The 23094-nt window shown below is 43.8% G+C and overlaps 2 protein-coding genes across 4 annotated transcripts in view; one reads left to right on the top strand and one right to left on the bottom strand.

Annotated features, from left to right (window-relative positions):
* Positions 1–4645: 4645 nt before the first annotated feature.
* Positions 4646–13308, top strand: LOC108918783 (sorting nexin-10-like). Of its 2 annotated transcripts, XM_018726318.2 has the most exons (8): positions 4646–4829; positions 5387–5461; positions 5781–5835; positions 6870–6956; positions 8964–9064; positions 9641–9739; positions 10650–10874; positions 11700–13308. In XM_018726318.2, exons 3-8 carry the CDS (start codon positions 5812–5814, stop codon positions 12103–12105), a joined length of 942 nt encoding a protein of 313 aa, XP_018581834.1. In that variant the 5' UTR covers positions 4646–4829; positions 5387–5461; positions 5781–5811; the 3' UTR covers positions 12106–13308. The 2 variants fall into 2 exon arrangements, with proteins under 2 accessions (XP_018581834.1, XP_018581835.1); XM_018726319.2 differs by lacking the exon at positions 5387–5461.
* Positions 11099–23094, bottom strand: part of skap1 (src kinase associated phosphoprotein 1) — a 95353-nt gene continuing 83357 nt past the window's right edge. The window contains exons 12-14 of one of the 2 annotated variants that reach the window (XR_003797192.1): positions 16706–16808; positions 14459–15652; positions 11099–11335 (exon numbers count right to left, since the gene is read on the bottom strand). Coding sequence is in view for 1 of the 2 variants with exons in the window: in XM_029247290.1 (XP_029103123.1) it covers positions 16716–16808 (93 nt within the window). In the remaining variant the exon portion in view is untranslated. Of the gene's footprint in view, positions 11336–14337; positions 15653–16705; positions 16809–23094 lie in introns of those variants that run through there. The other variant, XM_029247290.1, reaches the window with a different exon arrangement.

Below are 23094 nucleotides of genomic sequence, written 5' to 3' on the forward strand. Positions count from 1 at the left end.
CTGGGGTAGAAGCCAGCTGAGCACCGTGTTCGTGTCCATCTCCATGTCCGTGTCCATTTCCCACGCAGCCAGCATGTGGGGCGTGGAGCCCTGTGCCTTACGTTACCTACATTACCAATCGGTCATAAGTCTCCATCGCTCTCTCTGTGTCCCGTTGTCCTTTCCCAAGTGAGTCTATGCACCATAAAATATTAACGCCATGGAAAAAAGTACGAAGTGGACTGACTTGTTTAGAAAAATCAGATGCTTCTAATGGGGCTTTTGAAACCCAGAATTAATTTTAGCAGCTGGTGGTTTCAGTGCGCTCTCTCCTACCGCCATCGTGTCTGTTTGCTGCGAGTGCAGGGCCTGTTCTTACACTGACGTATCCCACGTTGCGTTTACTGCTCGAACCGACTTGCTGAGCACTCGTTCTGCTTCTGCGAATCTCTCCTTTCTGACCCATCCTTTCTTGTTTCCCTGTACTGTAGTACCATGCAGGTTTCATTGACAGCAGTTCACTCCGGAACTTGGGTCCACAGTGTTGGGGTTTGGGGGCTGCTGGCCTCTTTTTGTGCCCATGACCTTCACTACATGTGTTTCCACTCCAGGTTGGGCCCCAAGTTTCTGGGCACCAGTGGAAACTCTCCAAATGCGGTGTAAAGTGATGGATAGGTGTACGTTTAACCGTGCAGCGGCTGTTTGAGTCAAAGCTGCTTTTGTTCTGTACCTGCTTCTTGCAGCAGCACTGTGGAGGTTTTACTGTCATTCTCACTAAAGAAACTCTAAGATTAGCTCTGGCACATATAAGAACGAGGCATTTGCTTTAACAGCATACTCTGTAAATTCATAAATCCTCATTATCACCAACCACAGATCAGTCAGGATGTGTTTTGTTTGCAGTCGGCAGTGTAAATATGACCTGTAGTAAAAGTGGAAAGAATGAGCTGCAGATGTCACACTTTACGCTAAAACAGACCAGAATGCAGATGACATGATTTGTTCTGCAGAAAAATAAAAAAATCCCCTAAACCAACAAACATTTGAAATGTTACATTGGGGATTTCATGCCTTTGTTTACTTTTCAAAGCCCTCATTGTTTGTTTTCTGCCCCATGTCCTCTCATTATTGACTCGTTGTCCTCTGTGCCCGATGTGATGTAAATACTTGTGTGTTGAATAACTTAATCCCCAATTCTTTCTTTATGTTGTCATAAGAACGGTTTCCCATGGTTTCATTTCTGTTCCACATTTTTCTCCCTTTTTCATTTACTTTGAAATGTTTGCTGGCAATCTGGGATTGTTCTTTCAATCGTTAATAAATAAAGGTTTTTATTTTCATTGTGGACTCGGCGCGTTGCTTGAATTCTCCGACGAAATGACCTCATGGAGGCGTTTCTAGAATAGGTTTCGCACGACTCATTTGTCAAGGTGATGATTAAAGAAGTGATATTAAAATTTAATTGTACTATCTGAGTGACATTTTTAAGCTTTACAAGAGGTGAAGTGCTGTTAAATTCAGTGTATCGGTCATGAATTTTTGGAAGAAAAGTTGTTCAACTCCTGTTAAATGAGATGTCAGACTTTTCTGTACAAAGATAATTTCCTTCGAGTTTGTATAACATTAACATAGTTTCTCTTCTCTAGTTGAGTATTATTTTTCTGACCTGTGGATTTGATTGACGTTGTGGCACCGACTTACATTTGAGAATACGCCTCACCGCAATATATTACGCTGGACTTTCTGCTTGGTGAAATGTGGATAATGGCAAGACAGCAACTATAGTGAAGTAAGCAAGATGAGCAAACAAGGCATCTTCATACATCTGTCAGAGACAAAATTGTGCTTTTCCCTTCCCAACAGAGCCACCGTGTAGGAAATGGGACAGCATGTAGATATCCAGCTGTGTCCACTAATGCCAAGTGGTTGAAGCTCACGATGGACGTGATGGATGGGGAGAAATGACAAGAGGCTGTACCTTAATATTTAAACGAGTGTCCAGCGGGGATCTGTTAACTGGTGTAACAGTTCTTTCCACTCATGTCTACAGAAATAGTTCACCCAACTTCATACATCCTTTTTTTAAACTTCCAACCTGGGAAAACGGGCCTTGTTATGTAACATACTTTGTGATCAGTGAAAATACTAGTTATGGACTGAGGAGGTGGCGGCCAGTGATTTTTTTAAGCGTCCGGCTGATGGAGAATTGTCCTTAATGTTAAGAGTGGTTCTATAAATTGGACGCTGTCACGTACGCAGGGCTGCTTTTCCCAGGCTCAGCCAGATCTCATCACGTTTATGCGTTGACTTTCCAATTCAGAGCCTTTAGACATGATCCAAAAAACTTGTGTATTTCTCATCAGTTTAGTGATGTTTCAAGGAAATATGCAAAGGGTTTTTATTCTGTGCTTAACAAGCATACAATGTTAGACATCGATTTCGAATGCAAGTTTTGCGTCCAGAATGCTGGTTCTGCCCTGAAACAATGTCTGTAGTAACTGGGCCCTTTAACTCATGTCTACAAAGTTCCTCTAAACACTGCATATTTCTTCTTTATATTTGACTTGAATTTCAATCTCAAACAGTATGTGTAAAAAATGAGCAATTGTCATGTTTCAGAGAACGACCTTAATTAAAGAATGCCGTGTGCGGAACTGTCATGTGAACTGGATTGAACAGGTTTCTCTTGTGTTACCAGCTGTTTTCACACACTTATTCATACACCAACTTGGAGAAATGCTGCCCTCTGAGCCCGCGGTGTCCCTCGTCGTATTCTCCATTTGTCAAAATGGCCTTTCTTACAATGAATCCTGAATATATTAATAAACATGAACGCGACCCCAGTGTACCTGCCTTGTATGTATGTTCTCTTGTTCCTCACATCATCTTTTCCTTCCTGCAGTTTTGAGCAGCTGTGCAAATAAAATATGTGCACCGGTTTTCTCGAGGGCATCAACATTGAACTTGTTACTTTTGAATACAGAACCAGTTTGTAACACATCTCACCTTGGTTTACTTGGTTCCTGTCTTTTTTTCTTCAAACGATAAATGTCATCACTGAGCAGTTAGTGCTGCATTGGTGTCTGTGGCCTAAAACTGAAAATATCCATTTTCGCACTGCATCTGATTCCCAATCTTATTTAAGCTGCATTATGCAGCCAAATTGAAAAGCACCAAACCACACACACACCGTCTGAAGCCTCTTGTTCAAAGCAGGGTCGCAGCAAACTGGAGCCTAACCTGGCAGTGTGGGGCGCAGGGGACACACCCAGGATGGGACGCCAGTCTGCCACAGGGCACCCCAAGCAGGACTCGAACCCCAGACCTGCCAGAGAGCGGGACCTAGCGAAGCCTGCTGCGCCACCATGCCCCCCCCCCCAAACAACACAATTTTTCACAAAAGAAAATGGCAGTGGAAAGTGAAAAAAATACAGTATAACAACTACAGTTCTGAGCTGCATAATTTATTTATAGAAGAGAATTAGCCTACTCTACCAGCAATGGTAGTTACCAAGTTAAAAAAAATTGTAATGTGTAGTTTATTTCCCTTCATAGGCATTTATTGTTTTTGATAAGTTTTGTTCTTATTTTGTGTAAATGCACTCATTTTTCATCTACATTGTAAAATAAGGTGGATGGCACCATTAATTGAATTTCACTTTTGTTTGGGTGTATTTATAAATATTTGTCATTATTTCTTTATTTTCTGTTTCTTTGTTTCTGTCATTATTTCTAAGGTGCCTCGCAAGATGTGTTTATAAGAACGCCTAAACATGAAGGCATTTCTATGCCTATCCTAAAAACTGATGGATGCTGTGACTGGTTGTGGATTTAGGTGCAGGACATTTTCTCCCGAATAAGGTAAATGGTGGCACTTCCTTCTGTAGCTGTACAATGATCAATATTCTGGAAAAAAAAAAAAGTTTTCAAGATGAGACTGATATTCCACAGGAATAATCCCATTTAACATGGCATAATACTTATTAACGAACATGGTCACTTTAACATGACAGGTATTGGTGTAGTGGTTAGAGCTGCTACCTTCCAACTCTGTCTTGGGTTTGAATGCCACCTCCTGCTGTAACAACCTTAATCAATACAACAACCTACAGACAACAGGTTGTGCAGCTCTTAATTGTGGCCTTGCAAGTGAAGGACTGCAGTTTGAATCTGCACTCCAGCTGAAGTACTACTGAGCAGGGTACTTACCTTGAATTTCCCCCATAAAAATGATCAAGCTGCATACAATAAATCATGGGTAAGTAACTGTAAGACTTTGTTGAAAAGCAAACTTTTTAATACACTTACTAACTTGAGGCTACACTAAAATTAAAAAATATTTAAATGATAAATATATGCTGTTTCCGCAAACTGCAACGCTGACTTGATCAATCGATTTGACAATCGATTCGTTCGATTGGCTCCTCATGTTATTGATCACTCACTCACTTTCATCAACCGCCTGTTGTGTTCGCTGCCCAACGGAAATTTTAGAAAAGTGGAAAAACGCAACTAAAACAAAAATCAATGAACTGGAAAATGCGCTTACCTTCAAAAGGAGGAGATAAGAGTTTGTCACACAGTGTACACAGAGCGCTGCTTATCCACAGTAGGAAAACTACATTTCCCAGAGTTCCTTATTCCGGAAGCACCATTTCCAAAGTCAACGACGTCGGAGTCGAGTAGAGGTTCGCGGGACGAGTCACTTGGTGTTTGATTTTTGCCACAGTTAACGAGTTATTACATTAGAATGGATGTCTTACTTAGTTCCGTAAGTCATGTGAAAATTAGTTTTTCTGCACTATAGATGAGAACGTCTGCCACTGCATCTTTTCATCGAACACCAGAGGGTAAGGGATGAGTTGGCACGCAATTGTCTGCGAGCAGTTGCGCGAGCTTCTTGAGTTGAGGAGGTTTATAAAACCTAAATTTCACCATGCTTTGTTTGTTAACAACAATAATTTATTATTAGTTGTATTGCGTTCGGAGCTGCTTGCTAGTAGTTTACATCGCTCATCGTGTATTTGTTGTGCGATTTTCACAACACTACCTTCGTCGAGGCTTCGTCGTCGCTTTGATATGACGACCACCAACCACTGGCACCAGCTTGGTCGACTACGTCGATGATTTCTCTTTTTTTTTACCACTCGAAACTCTCGAGTATTCCTTTTATAGTGTAATATAAATGTTATTGTTGGTTAACAATAGAGGACTTGTCACATCAGACTGATCAGGTTTGTCGAGCAAAACCGAGATAGATTTCCACAAAACGGCTGACTCGACTCGATACGATTCGATTTGTCACTCGCAGAGTAGTTTAAGTGAGTCACAGTGTGTGCTCCTGGCAATTGTTAAATATTACTAATATAAAATTATTTCTATTTGTTTTGACGTTAACACTTTTCAGCGACACACGCACACTCTGTCACTCTGATGTTGACCTGGTGATTCTCGCCGGACTCCCTGACTTACAATCAATCAGGTACTTACAACTTAATACCCATTTATTATACAACATCCTGGGTAATTTTAGTGGAGCAAGTTAAGGTAAGTACCTTGCTCTAGTCTAGGGTACTATGGCTGGAGGTGGGATTTGAACCTGCAGTTTTTGGGTCCGAAGGCAGCAGTTCTAACTACTGCACTACCAGCTGCCCATCTAGAGGTCTCCTTTGGATGATGGAGATCCCAGGTCCTTTGTTTCTTTACTGGTGTTTACTTGACTGTCACACTTTGATGAGTAAGTGCTGTCTCGAGGTATGTGGATGTGCCCTGAGTCATCAGCATTCCCTTTTTTTCCACAGATGTCATCGCTGCAGCTCAGCACTTGTTAGGATGATCAAGAGCCAGGAGCAGGACGTAAGACATGTTTCTCTTCTCCTTTTCTTCCTCTTTCCACAGCTCTCACTCAGTGTTCATGGTTTTCATGTGTCTTATTTGGAGAACTTTCCTCTTGTTCTTAATGGCTTTTTGATTTTACTGGTACCAGTCATAGAACAGCGTATGGCTCTGTGCACTTGGCGATCTTACGTGTGTGCCATTCTGAATATTAAGTTATTCAAGAGTTCTACATCTAAAATATTAGCTAGAAGTTAGAACAATCCAGCAGCTATTTTGGTATGTTTAATTATTTTTCTGACATTTTTTGGTGTGTGCTTCCATTGAGCAGTGCAGCATTTGCTGCGGTACTGCCTGAGGTCACAGTGTAGAGCTCATTTAAATCTGTATTTATGAAATGCTTCTAAAGTGTTGTTAGATCATCACTCACTTTGGGGTGTATACACAGCTCTTCTGCCAGTGAGTTCTGTGCTTTGGGACTTCAGTTTGAAATCAGGCTTGAACGCAAATGCTCCTTGACAGTCCTTGGTGCTGCAGTGGTCCCGTCTGCTGCCTCCGACACTGTGGAACTGTTTGGGTTGCTGACATTTACATTATATGTGTTCATTTGCCAGACACTTCTTCAAAGCGACGGGCAACTCGGTATATTTCGAAATACACTTTTGTTTACTGAGAGATAGAGGCAGACACGCAATTGTCAAAGTGCAGTCACTCGGTCCTAAACTGCCTTTTTTGCTTTCCCCTTCCCTTCTGTTTTTTTTCCCCCTATGGTGTGTATTGTACAAGTAGTTGCATGTGAAATAGAAATATAGAATTGATGACAAGCCCCTGGCCCACTTGCTGTCACATTTGACTAGTGAACTTTTTTAGTAATGAACCAACTCTGTTAGAATTAAATTTGTAAGTGGAAGACCCACTGTACTTTCATATGAGGTTTATTCTTTCTTTTGTAGGAAGCTGTTTTAGGTACAGTTTTGGGGAATATTTTCTGTACTATTTATTGAAAACATCTTTGCTAGATTTTGGCTGTTTTACCAGCTCAGTTGTGTTTGCAGGAGTTTATTGCTGTGCGGGTTCAGGACCCACGGGTTCAGAATGAAGGCTTCTGGAACTCCTATGTGGATTTTAAAATATTCCTTCATGTGAGTACTTTGTCTTTAACCTTACTGTAGACATCTGCCTGTTTTCTGGACACTGAAGGCAACTCAAATCGCATGAAGTCAATATTGAAAATGGGATGTTGTGACACTGCATTTTTTTTTTTTTTTTTTTATTTAAGTGTACTACTCAATTCCCCTTTTTCTCTAGTTTTCAGAATGTCTATGAAATGAACATTTTTTGATGGCATATTTTGCTACACCAGATGAAATCAATCCCTATGGCATTTACCCTTTGATTTCAACTTCCTTTAAATGTTGAGCTATGTACGATATGTGTAGACTGTGCACTGAAATGGAAGACCTCTTCAGGCGATAGAGCTGGTGAAAAGGGCTGCATTTTGGACACCGAGCTTTGGTTTCAACGAGACGGATCAAAATGGGTTTCTGCAAAATCCAGGAAAATTCTAACCACACATCAGTAGTTTTTGCTCGTTTTAATTATTTCTGGAACTGACAACTGCTGATTTCTCTCCTCTTTCCCATTACATTTATTCATTTAGCAGATGCTTTTTTCCAAAGCGACATACATCTCAGCAAAAATACAATTTGTGCATTACATTAGGAGAAAGGGGCATAGTTGCAGACATCTGATTAAGTAAACCTAGTTTGTTACTTTCTACTTGATGCACCGATGTTCATCGCTTGAGTAGGTGCGTTACCAATCATCCATTTCTTGTCAGTCAGGTTCTGTTCTGTGGGTTCATGTAGGTTCATGATCTTGTGCTACTCTAATCATAGAATGTCAGAAGGATCATTGCCCCAAAGATTCTCGTTCTGGTTTTCTTGTTGGCAGGTGCATTTCAGATTTCTTTGATGTCCCTGGCTTGATGTCTGAAATGTGTTTGTGCTTTCCATAAAAAAGTCCAGAAAGACTACACGTGTTCTTCTCATAAGTAGTAATGTCTATGTGATGTTTTCCGACACCTTCTACTGTGCACCATTATGGATCTCCCATAATTACTATTCAGGCTCTTTAGAGGACACAGTGGGAAGGGGGAGCCATAATTCACTTTGCAGTTCTGCTACACTTTTCTGTACAACTCATTGTTTAATAACTGCTTGCTTCACTTCCACTGAACCTCCCTCAGTCCTTATGTGCAGTCTTGAATGAATGAGAAAAGAATAAAATATAAAGAAAAAAACTGAAACTTCTGGTATAAAAGGCTCACTTTATGAACCAGTTGAAGTACAGAATTTAATTTTCATTAAAATGTATTCAGTGGCACTATCCACCTATAATCTTGATGTGAGTTTTTTGGCAACTATTACATTTGTCCACTTCACCACCCACATGCCCCAGTTCAGCAGTAGAGGATGCTTTATTTTTCTCTTCTAGGCCTGTTGGCAAGATTCAAAACCTCTGATCATCAGCAATGTTTAGGCATACTTGGAGAAAGTATATATGAAGTCATATGATATATGAAGTGTCAGTGCTGCGCTATATAGGTATTAAGCAGCAGTGTTTCTTGAGCTGTAGAAAAGTTGTTAGGGTATACAGCAAGAAATCTGTCAAATGCTTTTGTCACTACCTTCTTTACACCTTGTTCAGTTTAAAACATTAAAAATTAAGGGACTTTTCATTTTTGCAATCTTGCATTCTCTTGAAGCTGACAGATGCATATTAACATGCATTTCATGAAACAGAATTCTGTTTAGCGCCAATGCTCTTTGTAACCTCAGTTGGTGACATTGCAGCATTATGCATACTTTGGTTTCTTTAACATTAGTTGCCCTCAGAAGCATTGTGTGCAGCCATGTTTTTATGACTTAAGAGAATTGGTTCAAACTGCAATACCCTGTTGGCCACTGTGACATGGCTATGGTAAAGAAGAATTGTGGTGGGTGTGTGACTTGCCAATTCAGCACAGTTAGGACACTGGATTTAACCAAGTGTGACTGTGCTACACCTGCGTTTTAAACTCTGTGGAAATGGAGTAATATAAATATGAGAATTGTATTCGGTGATAGTGATTTTTCTTTTTCCTTTAGACTAATAGCATGGCGTTCACGGCAAAGACCTCGTGTGTGCGCCGTCGCTACAGTGAGTTTGTGTGGCTGAAGAGGAAGCTGCAGAAGAATGCTGGCCTAGTGTAAGTACTGTGTTCCTCTTTATTTGTGATTATGGTGAAAGCTGCTATGTCAGCATTCAGGGCCAATTGATAAAGTATCCAGTTACTGTGTTCTTTTTGTTATCCACTTTCAACAGCAGCTGTGGTTCTTGAAGAATCACACACAACTGCAAAACAAGTATTTATTTTTAGTGTTGGTGTACACTGGTCATGCAAAGCAAGCAAAGGTGCAGGTTTGTGCACTGCTGATACTGTCTGTTACTGTTGGCACTAACTCCTCTGTTACCTACCGTATAGAGTCATGAGTTGATTTGCATCTTTAGAAACTGGAGATCTGCATATCTCTTGGCCCAAATACTTCTTGACACCACTATTGTAATTACACTAAGCTGAGCTCAAGTCAAAATATTAGTAAGAGAAATGGGGGGGGGGGGGGGCAAAGAATATTCAGGGCATACTTAATGTTGCTGCATTAGTGCTATGTTGTGTGAAAGGAGACATCTCCAACATGTTCAGGGTTGCTCTCAAAGGTGAGGACACTAAACTAATTTTTTTTCCTGTGCTCTCAGTTGTTTATAGGTTGTTTTTCTTTCACAGGCCAGTGCCAGAGCTGCCCAGCAAAACCCCATTCTTCTCTTTCAGCAACGAGGATTTCCTAGAACGACGGAGAAAGGGCCTTCAGCAGTTTTTGGATAAGTGTGTATCATTTAATACATGTCAGCCTACATCATAGATCTGCCCACAATAAAGATATAACTAATAATAAATTCACATTGAAGGTGCAACTTGCTTTAATCTCCAAAACCTGATTCCTGTTGTTTGGAACCTTTGCTTGGTACATAATGAAACTTAGCCAGTAGAAATGACTCAAGTCAGGGAGAATAAGCTCCCTTGTGATCTTCTCTATGATATACATTACTTTTAAGCACTTTTGTACAGCAACGCATATTTGGAAATTAACAAACGTGAGTGTACGTGTGGTTTTATTTGACCTCACGAGACCATGGGGCAGCAACTAGAGGTGCAAGAAATAAATTATAAGTGAGCACTCATTTTGTGTCCATGTGCATGCACATGCTTGAGTACTATCTTCAGACTTTTGCAGCCAATACAGTGATGTTTTTGTGATACCTTTGGGGGGAAAAAAAAAAATAGAATAAAGTGGTTGTTGTGAGTAGATTAATAATCAAACCACACATGACAGCAACCTGTTGTGCTTTATTTTTTTTAAAATTTACTTCGCATGTAAATTTTCACTTATTCTTTTTATTTTTGCGATTTGTTTGATTTAAAAGGAGAGATGTACAATATTTCCATAAACAAAGCTAACAGTGGCGATATATTTACCTAAGAAATTACAGAAGTGCTCACGATGAGAGATGCCTGTATTTTCTGACAGTTTAAAGTAAGCGTAAACTGAATGCCAAACTATTATTTATCTCTTTATTTTTCTTCAAGGGATGGCAAATGATGGATTATGTTATTACTGCTTTTATTGAAATATTCCCCAGAGGAAAAATTACTTCAGATTCTTGGGCATTATGAGTCACTTGTGACAGGAAACATAATGATGGCAATAAAAGATGATGTTCCTGTTTGTGTGCAGAGTGCTGAACATGACAGTGTGTCTGTCGGACAGCCAGTTGCACCTCTTCCTGCAGACTCAGCTACCCTTGAGGCACATCGAGGACTGTGTGCAGGGATTGACTCCCTACACGGTGATGGAAGCCATTCTCTCGTACGCCTCCTCCAATCAGGGATGGGCTCAGGAGGAAGAGAACGGTGCCCAGGATCACAGCATACTGCCCGTTTTTTATGAATCTGTGGACAGGTAAGCTATAGTAAATGGGGAAATAAAATCTGCCTGCATAAATGAATTTGCCTCAGTGATACAGCGGGCTTTGGAAAACAATTGGTTGGTTTTTATTTTTTACGTCCTTTGAGCAGACTGATTATTCATTTAATGAAAATGAACTTCTTCATTCAGTACGCTATAGATACCTGTGCTGAATTCCTCTTTCGTAGCACAGCAGTGTACAGGTGAAAGTTGTCCAGTTCTGTAAGCATTGACCATTGTAAGAAAGAAACTCCGGCACAGTCGCCAGGGTTGCTAGCGAGAGCGAGTTTATTCAAGGTTCTGAGGGTCAGCAGACAAAAGGGGAAGGGGGGAAACGGGTATCTTGTGGGGGGGGTTGCTCAGAGCGGGGAATTGTGATCAGGGTCCTGGTCTCTCTCTCTGTCTGACATCTCGGGTCGTCTCCGGCGTCAGCTCCTCAGTCGCTCTCTCCCTCACTGCTCGAGACGGGGAAAGAAGTAGAGGCATTGATTAAGTCTAGCTGCTGTTTTGTCTCCAGCTCCACCCCCCCCGTCAGACCGCCACGGCATGCTACAACCACATTGTATACAAATGTGAAAGGGCATCCTTGTACTGGTTCACAAGGGCAGAATCTTAAATGTTTAGATTCCCACATGATCGCTGAACAGAGAGATGCAGTAACAGCTCTTTAGATGAGCACGGAACCGAAATGCACGAATGCAGCGTTGACCAGCTGTAGGGAAAAATTACACAGCAGCTTTGCTCTAAACAAGGACTGTACGTTGTGGTAGTGGGATTTTAATTATTGACATATCTTGTGTGTCTTGCTTTTATGTTCAGCCCTAGCCCTCACGCCTCTACATTACACTGTGCGAGCGACTTTAAGAGTGTGTCCAGCGAGGCTATTGTTCACCAGGAGGAGAACAGCGAGGCAGACACCTGTGAGGAAAGGGATGCTCCCATGACCAATGGGCACGCAGGTGACTCCAGCAGCACCAACTCTTTCACAACTTGCGAAGCAGACCAGCAAGAAGTGTCTGTGAGCAAGGTGACAAACGAGGGCGACGAAGTTGTGTTTGTGGCTTGTGAAGCCGACGCAGATGGGGAGCACAGTGAGAAGGGCAGCAGCGACAGCGAGGGTCCTTTTCTGCCTCAAGCATGTGACACTCTGGTCTGTATGAAGGACAGCTGGGAGAGCAACACACACAAGCATGAGGCCCACAGCCAACAAGTGGGAAGCTGCTGAGCAGAATCTCATCGGGCTTTTCCACAAGTTACACGTGTCCATCTGTGCTGATACAGCAAGAAGGAGGACTCATCACTGGGTGCGTAAGGAGATCAACACTGAACTGAAGAGCAGAGAAGTGATACAGACTGTGACGCTACTCTCACTGCAGGCCCTCTCTGCCTCGAGAAGCTCCACACTGCTCATGGGTGTTTCTTCCTGCTGATCCCTACACTCCTCTTAGTGCAAGCTGTCACACTTTTTACTTGCCCTTTACTGAAGTGAATTCAAATTTTAATTCCTTTATTGCCACAACGGGGAGAATAACTGGATAAAAGTGTTCAGCACTGGTGTATTTCAGTCGTAGCGTTTGAGCTGAAAAGTGTGTATTAATCTTGGATTATTGACAAGGAAGAATGCACATTGAAACGCTCAGTCTGGTGTCGGCGCTTTGTGTGCGCGTCGTCTTGGTTGCACACTGACACTGCTTTGTGAAGACAGGTACACTTCTGAGATCAGTCTTAGACTGTTTACGCTTCATTAAATTGACTTTGCATACTTCCTCTGTGTTTTACATGTGCTGTTTTTAGACCCCAAAGAGTTGCTTAGAGCTGTGGTATTGTTTAGAAATATGCCTAAAATGTCTCACTTCTTTTTTTTTTTTTTTTTTTTTTTAATTTATGTATGTTATAAGGGAAATGGTGAAGTCCAAATGAACCATTATGGTTCATTTAGTTTGAGTCAAAATAGAATTTTAGAAATAGTGGAATTTTGCCAACATGCCACCTCACAGTGGACATGCACATTTTCACTGCGTTTAATGTTCAGTGTGGCCATGCTGACAGGCATTGACACTAAACTTAATTTATTGTCCATTTTACCTAATTTTCAATCTCTTTTGGTGTGGCTTTAACTTAGCAGGGTGAATATATGTTTGGTTTTAGGAAGGCAAAGAATTTTTGGAACTTTTTGGATTATTTTTAAAGCTCCAATTGTTGCCTAAATCATGTTCTGCCAAATGTGAAATGGTAACAGTGGCATTTATTTATTTTCTAAATTGATTTAATTTTATTTTGAGTTTTTTTTTTTTAATCTGGATCTACAAGGGCTTTTTAAGCGGTCAGTACATCAGATTGATCCCTGACCTTTTGCTGTTCCTGTGTTTGCTGAACACCATTTAGAAACTTGACTTGCACTTTATCTTGAGAAATAAAATGTATTTGAACACTGTCATCCCTCTTTGGTATATGAGCTATGAAAGGGTGCCACACTTGTCCTTGGCAGTCCTCGCTGTCACCTGCTGCTGGATAATTCATGTTGCCTGTTTAACGTGGTTCCTTAGCGCATTGAGTCTTGGAAAACAAATGTAACAGGAGGGCTGTGCATATCACGTATTCTAGCCTGGGGACTGGACTCTGTGGGTTCAAATCCTGTTTCCCTCTTTCAGGTGAGAGAGAAAGAAGGATGTACAGGAACACAAACTAGGTGTTCAGCTTCATTAGCGGTTTGTGGTCTTTCCAGTTGCCTCATTTTTCAGCCCTGACTGTGTGGAATGAACAGACCTGCAAAAAGTAGAGGTGACTTTGGTCTCTCAGAATGCAAACTTTTAGTCGGGAGTTCCAGTGCAGGCACACGTGAGCAGAATGTCTATTACCGCGGTAACTTCAGCCATCGCTCTGTTAGGCTAAGCAGTTCATGAAATTAAATATGAAAGTAGGTAAGCAGTGAGTGAAGGTGGAAAAAACAGGACAAAGGCTGGATTATGTAGTTTAGGTTGGCATCAATGACTATGGACAGAAGGCATGAATTTTAAAAAAAAAAACTGGTTGCAATGGTACATTAACTGTGCTTGTTCTGTTTTATCTCTTAGGACCTGAGATTCATTCCCCGTAGTTGTTGGAAAAGAATTATGTGCATCAATCCCGCTATGATCTCCAGGTCTGTGTCGGTTTTTGTGGAGCGGAGAGCCCGCTGTCCCTCGCACGTCCCCAGTTATGATTTTCTGTCCAGCTCGCCTGTGGTCGCGTTCCACTGACTTCCCCGACCTCCCATCTTCTTGATGCACCTGTCAGAATGGCGTCTCTATGTCAAACGTGTGAAATGTGCACTGACAGCTTAAATCCCCAAACAGCTCTACTGACCCATCTTACTGGTTTGGACCCAGAACATTGTAGATAAGACGTTATACATAGTTCATATATTAGTCCTGCATAGTCTAGGCATTCACGTGTTGGAATTCTGATGTGGCTCCTTTCTGATTTTAAGACGGGTCGTCTCATTGGTGTATTGTGCACACGGCTTTTTCCCCTGTGGTGGGAGGGAGAGCGGTGGCCACGTGCTGCACTCCTCTGTCAGACATTTCACCCTGTTTCACCTGTTCTTGCTTCACTGAAGCTGCCGGGCGACAATGATTTTCTCATCTGTCGATCAGGAAGTGGTGGACTGCTGTGTCCTTCTGGCCGCCTGCTTGGTGCACGATCACAGGTAAAAGGAGTTACTTGGAGAAGTGGCTTTGCGTCGTGTTCCGCACGCCGCCCTTGTCATTCAGAGCTTGACAGCATGCGTGTGTCCATTTTGCAGAGAGGTGACACAGTTTCTGGGTCTCAGCTCAGCAAAGGATGGATGGGGATGGTACTTTCACACTGCTGTGAATCAATTCGCATGAGAAAGAACACAACACACAAAGGACAGGACAAAAATGTTATTTGGGTGATGCTTGTATAATTATAATGTTGACAATAATGATAGCTTACATATGATAGTAAAATGTTTAAACCTCAAAATATTACAAGTGAAAGTACTGTGTTTTGGGCATTGTTTGTTTTTCTTTGGTTCATTTTCATAAGGGCCTCTGATTTGTTCAATAGTGGTGTCGACTGAAGGAGGGAGGGAACATTTGAGAAATATTGTTCATTGTAGCTCAGTCATATGCTCTCTAATCAACCCACAGCCTTTGGGATCTTTCTCTCTCACACACACAGGTACGAACAGCTCTGTGTTACAGAACATTTCTGACACCTGGTGGCTTTTGTGAAAATATGATTTTTGGGGAAAGAAGGATGATCACAGACAGTACAACTTTCCTTTCTCTGGTTCCTGACATCCATACCTGACATCACATCTTTGAAATGTTAAAAATGAACATCCCATGAGATCTAAAAGACACTTTTGTTCTACCTGTTTTGCCTATATTAACATGATTGTAATAGTTTTAATTTTTTAATCTCCTTTTTACAAATTTCTCAGGATCATTTCACATATACAGAGTAATGGCCTTTCCTATAGTTCAACAATAACACAGAGTTCATGGCATAAAGATATGCTGTAGTAAATCAGTTTCATCAAGGCTGCAACCTATTTTACTGTTCACATCAAGATCCTATAGAGACTTTCTGTATTTAGGCTGAAAAAATAAGAACATAAAATGCAAAACACTTCCAGCAAAGGTTATTAGTTCACTCTTCTGGTTTACGGTTATGTGGTCAGTGTAACAGGCTAAAAAAGTTCTCAGTTCATCAATGTTTGGAACTCAGGTTGTGTCACATGCAGTCTTCCTTGTACCTGAGACCTGGAAAGAAAAAAAAGTTGTAACCTGTGATATAATGTGCACAGACTTTGGTACATGGCAAAAGTGTGTGTGAGAGAACATGTGTGACCTGTGGGGCCTTAAACACTAATACCCTTGACATCTATTGGAGAAAATCAAAGACAATTGTTTTATGCACCCAAGAGCTGCTACATTTTCAGTTTTTTTTTTTTTTAAAGTGCATTTTCTTCACTTGTGTACTTTCAAAAAAACTTTTGCGGTGCAAATGTGACCGAACATTGTTTGTTAGACAGATATTAGTGTCAAAGTGGTAAAGAGCGACCAAACGGGGTAGCAGTGTGGAACTGGATTAATTTAACTCCCTTCCATAATGTTTACAGCTCGTGTGTGGTGCCCCTGACTGTTGATGATCAATAACATGATGAATGTTGAACATCTTCATGGGCAACAGTTGGCAGTGAATAGGAATTTGTAGAGATTGTTTTTTTTTTTTTTTTGGTAATTTTTAAATTGGTTTTAACTGCAACTAAAAGTTAATAATCTTAAGCCTTACAATGTGTTTTATATCTACCATTGCTGTATCTGAGACTTTTACAGAACCTACCCAGTGAGTAAAGTGAGGTACATCTCATTTACTGTATAGATGATAAAGCAAACTGAAAGTGGCCAGATGCTAGCGAATGTTGTAGGTGCTACAGAAAGGGTCAGTGTTGAATGGGAGTTTGTGGATTCAACACATTTTTTTTGTTGTCAGTCATTTCGAAGTAAACCTTAATACGTATAACACGGTATGACAAGTCCTGAAGTTGGTGCTAGTTCCTTCCACATTGTTCTATGCCTCACACACCGTTTCCAGGACGAGCTCTGATGAAGATGGAATAAAGTCCAAAAATTTCCTCTAGATTTAGTATAGCTTCACCTGGGGGTTTTTGCAGAACACGAGATGTGAATAAATTGAGGGACATCCGTATTATAAAGCTATTATGAATTATGATGTAGTGGTTGAAGTTACAAACAAATTAAGTTATGAACAGTCTTGGGCCCAAGGTCGAGTGTGGCCGGGAGCCTTCTTACCACGGTATGTTCACAGGATGTACGCAGGTTGCAAGAAGTCCTTGGGAACGATTCCAATGTTGCCGTTGAGCTTCCCCACCCACCAGCCGTGGATGTTGTACTCCTATGACACACACAGAGGAGGACGTGTTGACGGCCTGTGTCCGAACACGTGCACACGCACGCAAGCGGCACAAAAGACACCGAGCTGCACGGTTTCTCTTTCATAGACATTTTCTATGTATGAAATGCACGAAAGACCTGAATAATAAAACACTGAATAAATTGTATTATTGAGGGAATAACATGAAATATTAAATAAAAAAAGAGCAGGGTGGTGCAGTGGTTAGAGCTCAAAGGTCTTGGGTTTGAGTCACTTGGGAGAAAAGTGTCGCATAAATGTAATTACGAACAGTGCTGTGGTGATCTGCCCTCACAACAGTTCCTTACGACACAACAGTAATGTTTTATGGTGGTTAAACACCACGGTCGTACCACGCATCACTTTACCGTTTACAGGTAATTCAGGGTACTGCACTATACCATGCTGTAACAGACTGGAGGGCCTCAGCTGCAGTTCCGCTCTCAGCAACACTTAACGCACCCCCTCCGTGACCCCGCTGTGCCGTTCAGACCCCCCCCACCCTCACCCCGGGACACGCCGGCTGCACCCTTGAAGGCCATTGAGAAGCCGTGCTGATGGTGGCGCTTGGAGCTCGGCACCGGAGCCATTTATTTGGCCGACAGCGAGCAGACGAGCGAGCGATAAGCTGGGGGAAGTGATGAGCGCGGTAAAGAGACGCGGGACTGGGTGTAAAGCACGGCCCTCCGCCCGGCTCACCAGAACAAATTAAAAGTACATTAAAGCTGCAGTGGTAATATTGAAATGCACATCTCTGGGTGCCAAACTGCACCCGCCTGGAACGGTACAGATGTTGTCTGATTGTGGTAATTTTAATGCAGCCATTAAAGATAAAGCACGGAATGGGCACCAGGCAGCCGTCCAACGCGGGGGAGAGACGACGATGATGATGACGAATTCTTCATCAGGAGCCTGAGCAGCAGCTCAGGGACATAGTCAATATGGTGGGAAATGCAGCTATAAACAGGGTCATAAAGGAGCCCCGAGGCAAAGGGCTTCAGGTTTTACCCTGTTCTTTACAGCTTCTGTCCAAAAAGGGCAGCTCACCTGCACTCCTCCCTCGCCTGGTGGGGCTCATTCCATACTCATTCCATAATGACACCCCACTATGTTTTATGCAGGACAGATGGTAACATAATGGTTAGAGCTGTTGCTTTTGGACCCAAAGGTCACAGGTTCGCATCCCACCTCCGGCTCTAGCACCCTTGAGCAAAGTACTTACCCTAAATTGCTCCACTAAAATTACTTGGCTCTATTAATGGGTAAATAAGTGAATGTTAACACTGTAAGTTGCTTTGGAGAAGCGTGTCAAATATAAACATCATACAGTATGTGATTTTGTTACATTTGTAAGAAAACGACTGGATTCTCTCACTCTCCAAATCATTGAAAGCGCCGACCTGTATTTTGTAGCATCAGCGTGTGACTCGTAAAGAGAAACTTTGAGTTTATGGGTATTTGTGCTGTAAAAGCTATTTATCCGATTTAACGTAATATTTCCACGTTTGCAATGTTTGTACAAATCTGTGCACATTTATAATTTATGTAATCACTGAAAGTTTTGCGCATGTGAAAAACTTCAGATGCTGAAATAAAGTAGTCTATGAACAGCTTGTTCCACTTCGCTGATCTTTTTTGAAAATTCTGGAAAATACTGTATTTTCAAAACAGTGCTGAGCGGAGGAACTGTATGAAATCAAAAGTTATTTTATGGCTTCTTTTCACTTAAAAGCTTCCTTAACTCAAGTCCTTTGCTTGTAAATCAGACAGACTGGTACCAAACAGGTTTTCTGCATCATTTATTATTCATATTCAAACAGTTGAGCAGAGGGGATGCAGTGCCTAGAGCTGCTGCCTACGACTCAGAAGACCCAGGTTCGAATCCCGCCTCCTGCCACAGTGCCCTTCATCAAGGTACTTAGCCTGAACGCATACTATAAAAATTACCCTGCTGTACAAGTGGGTGAATCAGGGTAAATATCTTAACCCCGGCAGGACTCTGGGACCAACACTCAGACACGCAGTGCGACTGACCAGTCGGACCAAACTCAGGCTGCGTGTTCGAATTTCCACGGTCAAAGCGCTGCCGACCGGAACGGATCAGCATGTCCATTTGCCCCTTTTTCCCGTGACACACGAGTTGCACGTGTTCACACACGTCACATACATCTCGCTGCTGGAGTCTCCCCTTGTTCGCGTCACATAGGCAGAACCTCGGGCCGCCGGCGTGACGAAGGCGCCGCGCCGCACGGCCCAGACGTGCTGATCAAAGGCAGGCCGCCGATGGGAGACAGGCGGGTCTCAGAGACGTACTGTGGTACTGTGTCACACCTTGCTGTTCCCACCATAAATCACACACTTCAAATGCATTCTGTAGGACGGTGCTGCGGGGCGCCAACGAGAAACACATTTGCCTTTGAGAGCACTTGTGCTGGACGGCGCCGCCCGCTGGGCGAGCAGTGGAAGCGGTGCCGGACGCCTTCCTGTCCGGTGTCCTCATCCTGCGTGCGCACGTGTCCTCCGTGTCCATGCAAATGAGCCGTGTTGCTGGCTCTGCCCCCTCCTGGCGCGGCGCGGCACCGCTTTCCTTTCGGGAGGGGGCTGATCATGCAACCGACCGCTCATTGACGTGTGTCATACGTGCGATTCTTCTGTAAAGAGATTTTATCGATTTCATCCCTCTCTCCTCCACCCCCCTCCCCTGGGCACAGTTTCCCAGCTGATGTGACAGTGACTTTATTTATTTATCTCCCAGCCCATCTGCGCCATGTTCACCCCCCCAGAAGCTCTTTTTGATTATCAAAATTGCCATTTTAATACACATCTAAATCACAGGCGGCTGAATGAGACTCTCAGGCGTGAAGCATCACTGCTCCTTCACAGCGGAGGGACGGCGGGTTCAAGCAGAGTCCACGTGCTATCGGTGTGTGCGCGAGGCCCCTAAACACACACATACACACGCTGCTCCCTGACATGTCGTTTACAGCGGCCGTTGATGTTATTCTCTGAGAAAATTAACTTTGATGGTTCCATTGATCAAGGTACTTTCCCTGAACTGATACAGTGAAAATTACCCGCTGTACAAGTGGTAAATCGGTGTAAATCAGCATAAGTGGCTTTGGAGAAAAGCGTTCGTGAAATGAACAAATGTGACTGTACGCTACGGGGGGTGTGCAGTGAGGGGGAATATGGGGTTCGAGCAAGTGGCGCTGAGCCCTGTGTTGCCCTGTGCAGTAGGGGGCGCCGCTGAACCGAGTGCCGGGAGCGGCGAGGAGCTGCAGACCCGCTCCATTTGTCCTGCTGACCTCCGTGTGACACGGCGGCCGATGGGGCGAATCGCAAGCGGATGGGGGGCGAGCGACGCGGCAGAAAGAGCCCCACGGGGTGTCCGGGAAATAGAGTGCGGGTGCGGTTGCCATGGCAACGCAAATGGTGTGTCAGTGATGTCATCTGTTTACCTCTCGGAGAGCTGGCGGCCTGCGGTTTTCGTTTTGCCGCGTCGTCGTATGTTCTGTCCGCAGAACGGCAGCTTATTGGCAGTGATGTGCCCATGAAGGGCAACACTCTGCACCACATCATGCACTAAACAAGAGCGCGGCAACAACCGCAAGCGACTGCAAGCGACTGAACGTGACTGAACGTGACCGACTTGTCACCCCCGCAGTGACCTCACAACGATCCTCCTCTTTCATTATCAATCCAAACTGGGTTCCTTTTTCCTCCCATCCTGTTCATTCCCCACTGTGCCATAGCCCCCCCCCCCACACACACACACACACACACACACACACACACACACACACACACGCACATAGGTGTCAGCAAGATTGGCATGTGCAGTATGACTGCGGTGGTGTGCCTGAGGAAGTCCCTCTCTGGCACTGCTGTTGAACCCGTGCAACCCCCCCCCCCCCCCATGCTAATGACCTGCAACATGTCACAGGGCCCCTGCGCTTTGCCACCACGCACACAAATGGTCTCCAACAGCTGCTTCCTTTCCTGCTAGGTCCACAGGCGCAGCCAGCAAACTCCGGTCTCTGGACATGTGTCGAGTGTTATGTGTCATGTATAGTGTGTTGTGTGCAACAATATTACAGAAGTATTATAAGTCCTCCATATGTGACAAATTACAAAAATATTTCCTGCTCACAGAAGGAAACAAAATAGTGTCACATATGTGAAAAGCAGAAAGACGCAATGCTGAAGAGGACACGGTCAGAGAGGGTCGGAGATGGTCCTTCCCTCTGAGCGTGTGTGTGGGGTCGTGGACGGCCCTTAATGCAAACCCCTTTACAGTGGATGTGTGTCTGTAATGTTTACGCCGCTTCTCATTTGTAATAATTAGCGAGGATGGATGGCGGCTGCCGGCGCGGCGTTCTGCCCTATTGACCGTGGTGCTGCGGCTGATAAATGAGCTACTGTAGTTGACCGGCGGATGACCGCTGCCTTCTGCGTGACCCCGAACCCTAGACTCAGCCCCAGGCAGCGCCGAGCGCAGTGAATGGAGTGCCGTAGGTGTCAGCAGCTCTTTCAATGTGTGTGAGCAGGGGGGGGGGAGGGGGGCACACAGCGGGGGGTAAGGACGACCCCCTTCTCTCCCTCTTCCTCTTTGGGCCTTTCAGGGCAGCGCGACCCCGGGGCACCGGAGACCCCTGCACTTCCCCAGGACACGGTCCGAGCGAGGCAGGAGACGTGACCCCTGTGACCGTGCACTGACCATGACACCGGGCTGTGCTGGACGGTCGTGCCTGCAGCACTAATTGTCTAGAAGCAATTTGAGTGATCGAAGTCTTGGTCCAGGGTTGACTCTTAAACTGTGGCTCTGTATTTAATTTGTACTTTTTAGACATGTATGAAACTGCAGCTCAGAACTCTGAGAAAGTGGTGTGTGGAGAACATGAGAAGGAGGGCGCAGAGCGGGGAGCTGCCACTAGGGGGCAGTGGTGTCTGCTGGAGGTGCAGATCTTGCCGAAGCATCGCAGGTTGTGCTGCTGCAGCTGATCCTGCTGGGCGAAGGGCATCGCACCAGCAGCACAGCCCCCCACGGAGAGGTGGGCGTCGTACCCAGGGCGCTTCAGTCATCCGTACCGTGGTAATTGTAAAAGCTATTAGAACACCATGCTGGATGCATGCGATTCTGGCCCGTCATGAGCCTCAACACCAGCAGGAGAGGAAGCAGCTGGAGGCAGAGTTCGGCAGCCAGAGAGTCTGGGTTACCGTTTACCGCGCTAAGCCCAGTCCGGACATTTGTTGCTATTAAAGGCCTGTGTGGTGAGGGGCAGTGAGAGCAGCCCTCAGTCGCCAACTCTGGAGAGAAACATTGAGAGACACCGAGAGAGAAACACAAATGTCTCCATCTCCATTGCTGGCAAATGGTCAAGGGGGATGATAATGACAAAAGAAGATCAACAAGCGTGAAACTCATGAAGGGGAGGCTGAATGAACCTGCTGATACCATCTTCAGACCCCCAGAATACACACACACACACACACACAAACCTTCAACTGAACATCCTCTTCTCATGAGTCACCACGGTAAATTGTACTGCATCATTTGACCTGCAAGCTGCTGAGATCAATCTCAGAAAGGACTTTAAAACAACCCGAACCCTAACACACTTTTTGTTAGGAGACCAAGTATCTGAAAGCCACTAAGTTACATGTGGTGTTCCACAAGGTTCAGTCCTTGGTCCTCTTCTTTTCTCTATATCTGCTTCCACTTGGATCTGTGAACATGGTGTCAAGTTCCACAACTACGCAGACAAACACTCAGTTCTATAAATGAGTTAACCACCTGTCTGACCAGCATTGTGTTCTGGATGTCAAGATTTTTTTTTTTTTAAATAAATGAGCATAAAACACATTTCAGTTATCGAGCCAAATACCCAAAGGGAAATAATAACACAAAACTTGGTGATGTAGTCCTGAAAGTGGCTATGAGAATAATAGTTCGAGCACCGGTGGGGGCGTGCTGTGCTCTCACACACACACACACACACACACACACACACACACATACACTGAGCTGAGATGCTGAAGCCCAGCGCTTTCTGCTCTTCTGTTGCCCCAGCAACCTGTCGTCAGGAGATGGGGGGATGGGGGGGCATGGCTGTGTCTAATGAAAATAGCAACGACCCACCTAATCAGTGAATCGATTAACTTTTCTATTTTAATCATGAATATTTCATGGTATATATCTATAATTAAACCCACTCATTATGAGGTAAAAATGAGAGGCCTTCCGAACGCTGAACAGCGGGGGAATGAG

The sequence above is a fragment of the Scleropages formosus genome, chromosome 21 (assembly GCF_900964775.1).
Source record: "Scleropages formosus chromosome 21, fSclFor1.1, whole genome shotgun sequence".
In the NCBI taxonomy this organism is placed as follows: domain Eukaryota; kingdom Metazoa; phylum Chordata; class Actinopteri; order Osteoglossiformes; family Osteoglossidae; genus Scleropages; species Scleropages formosus.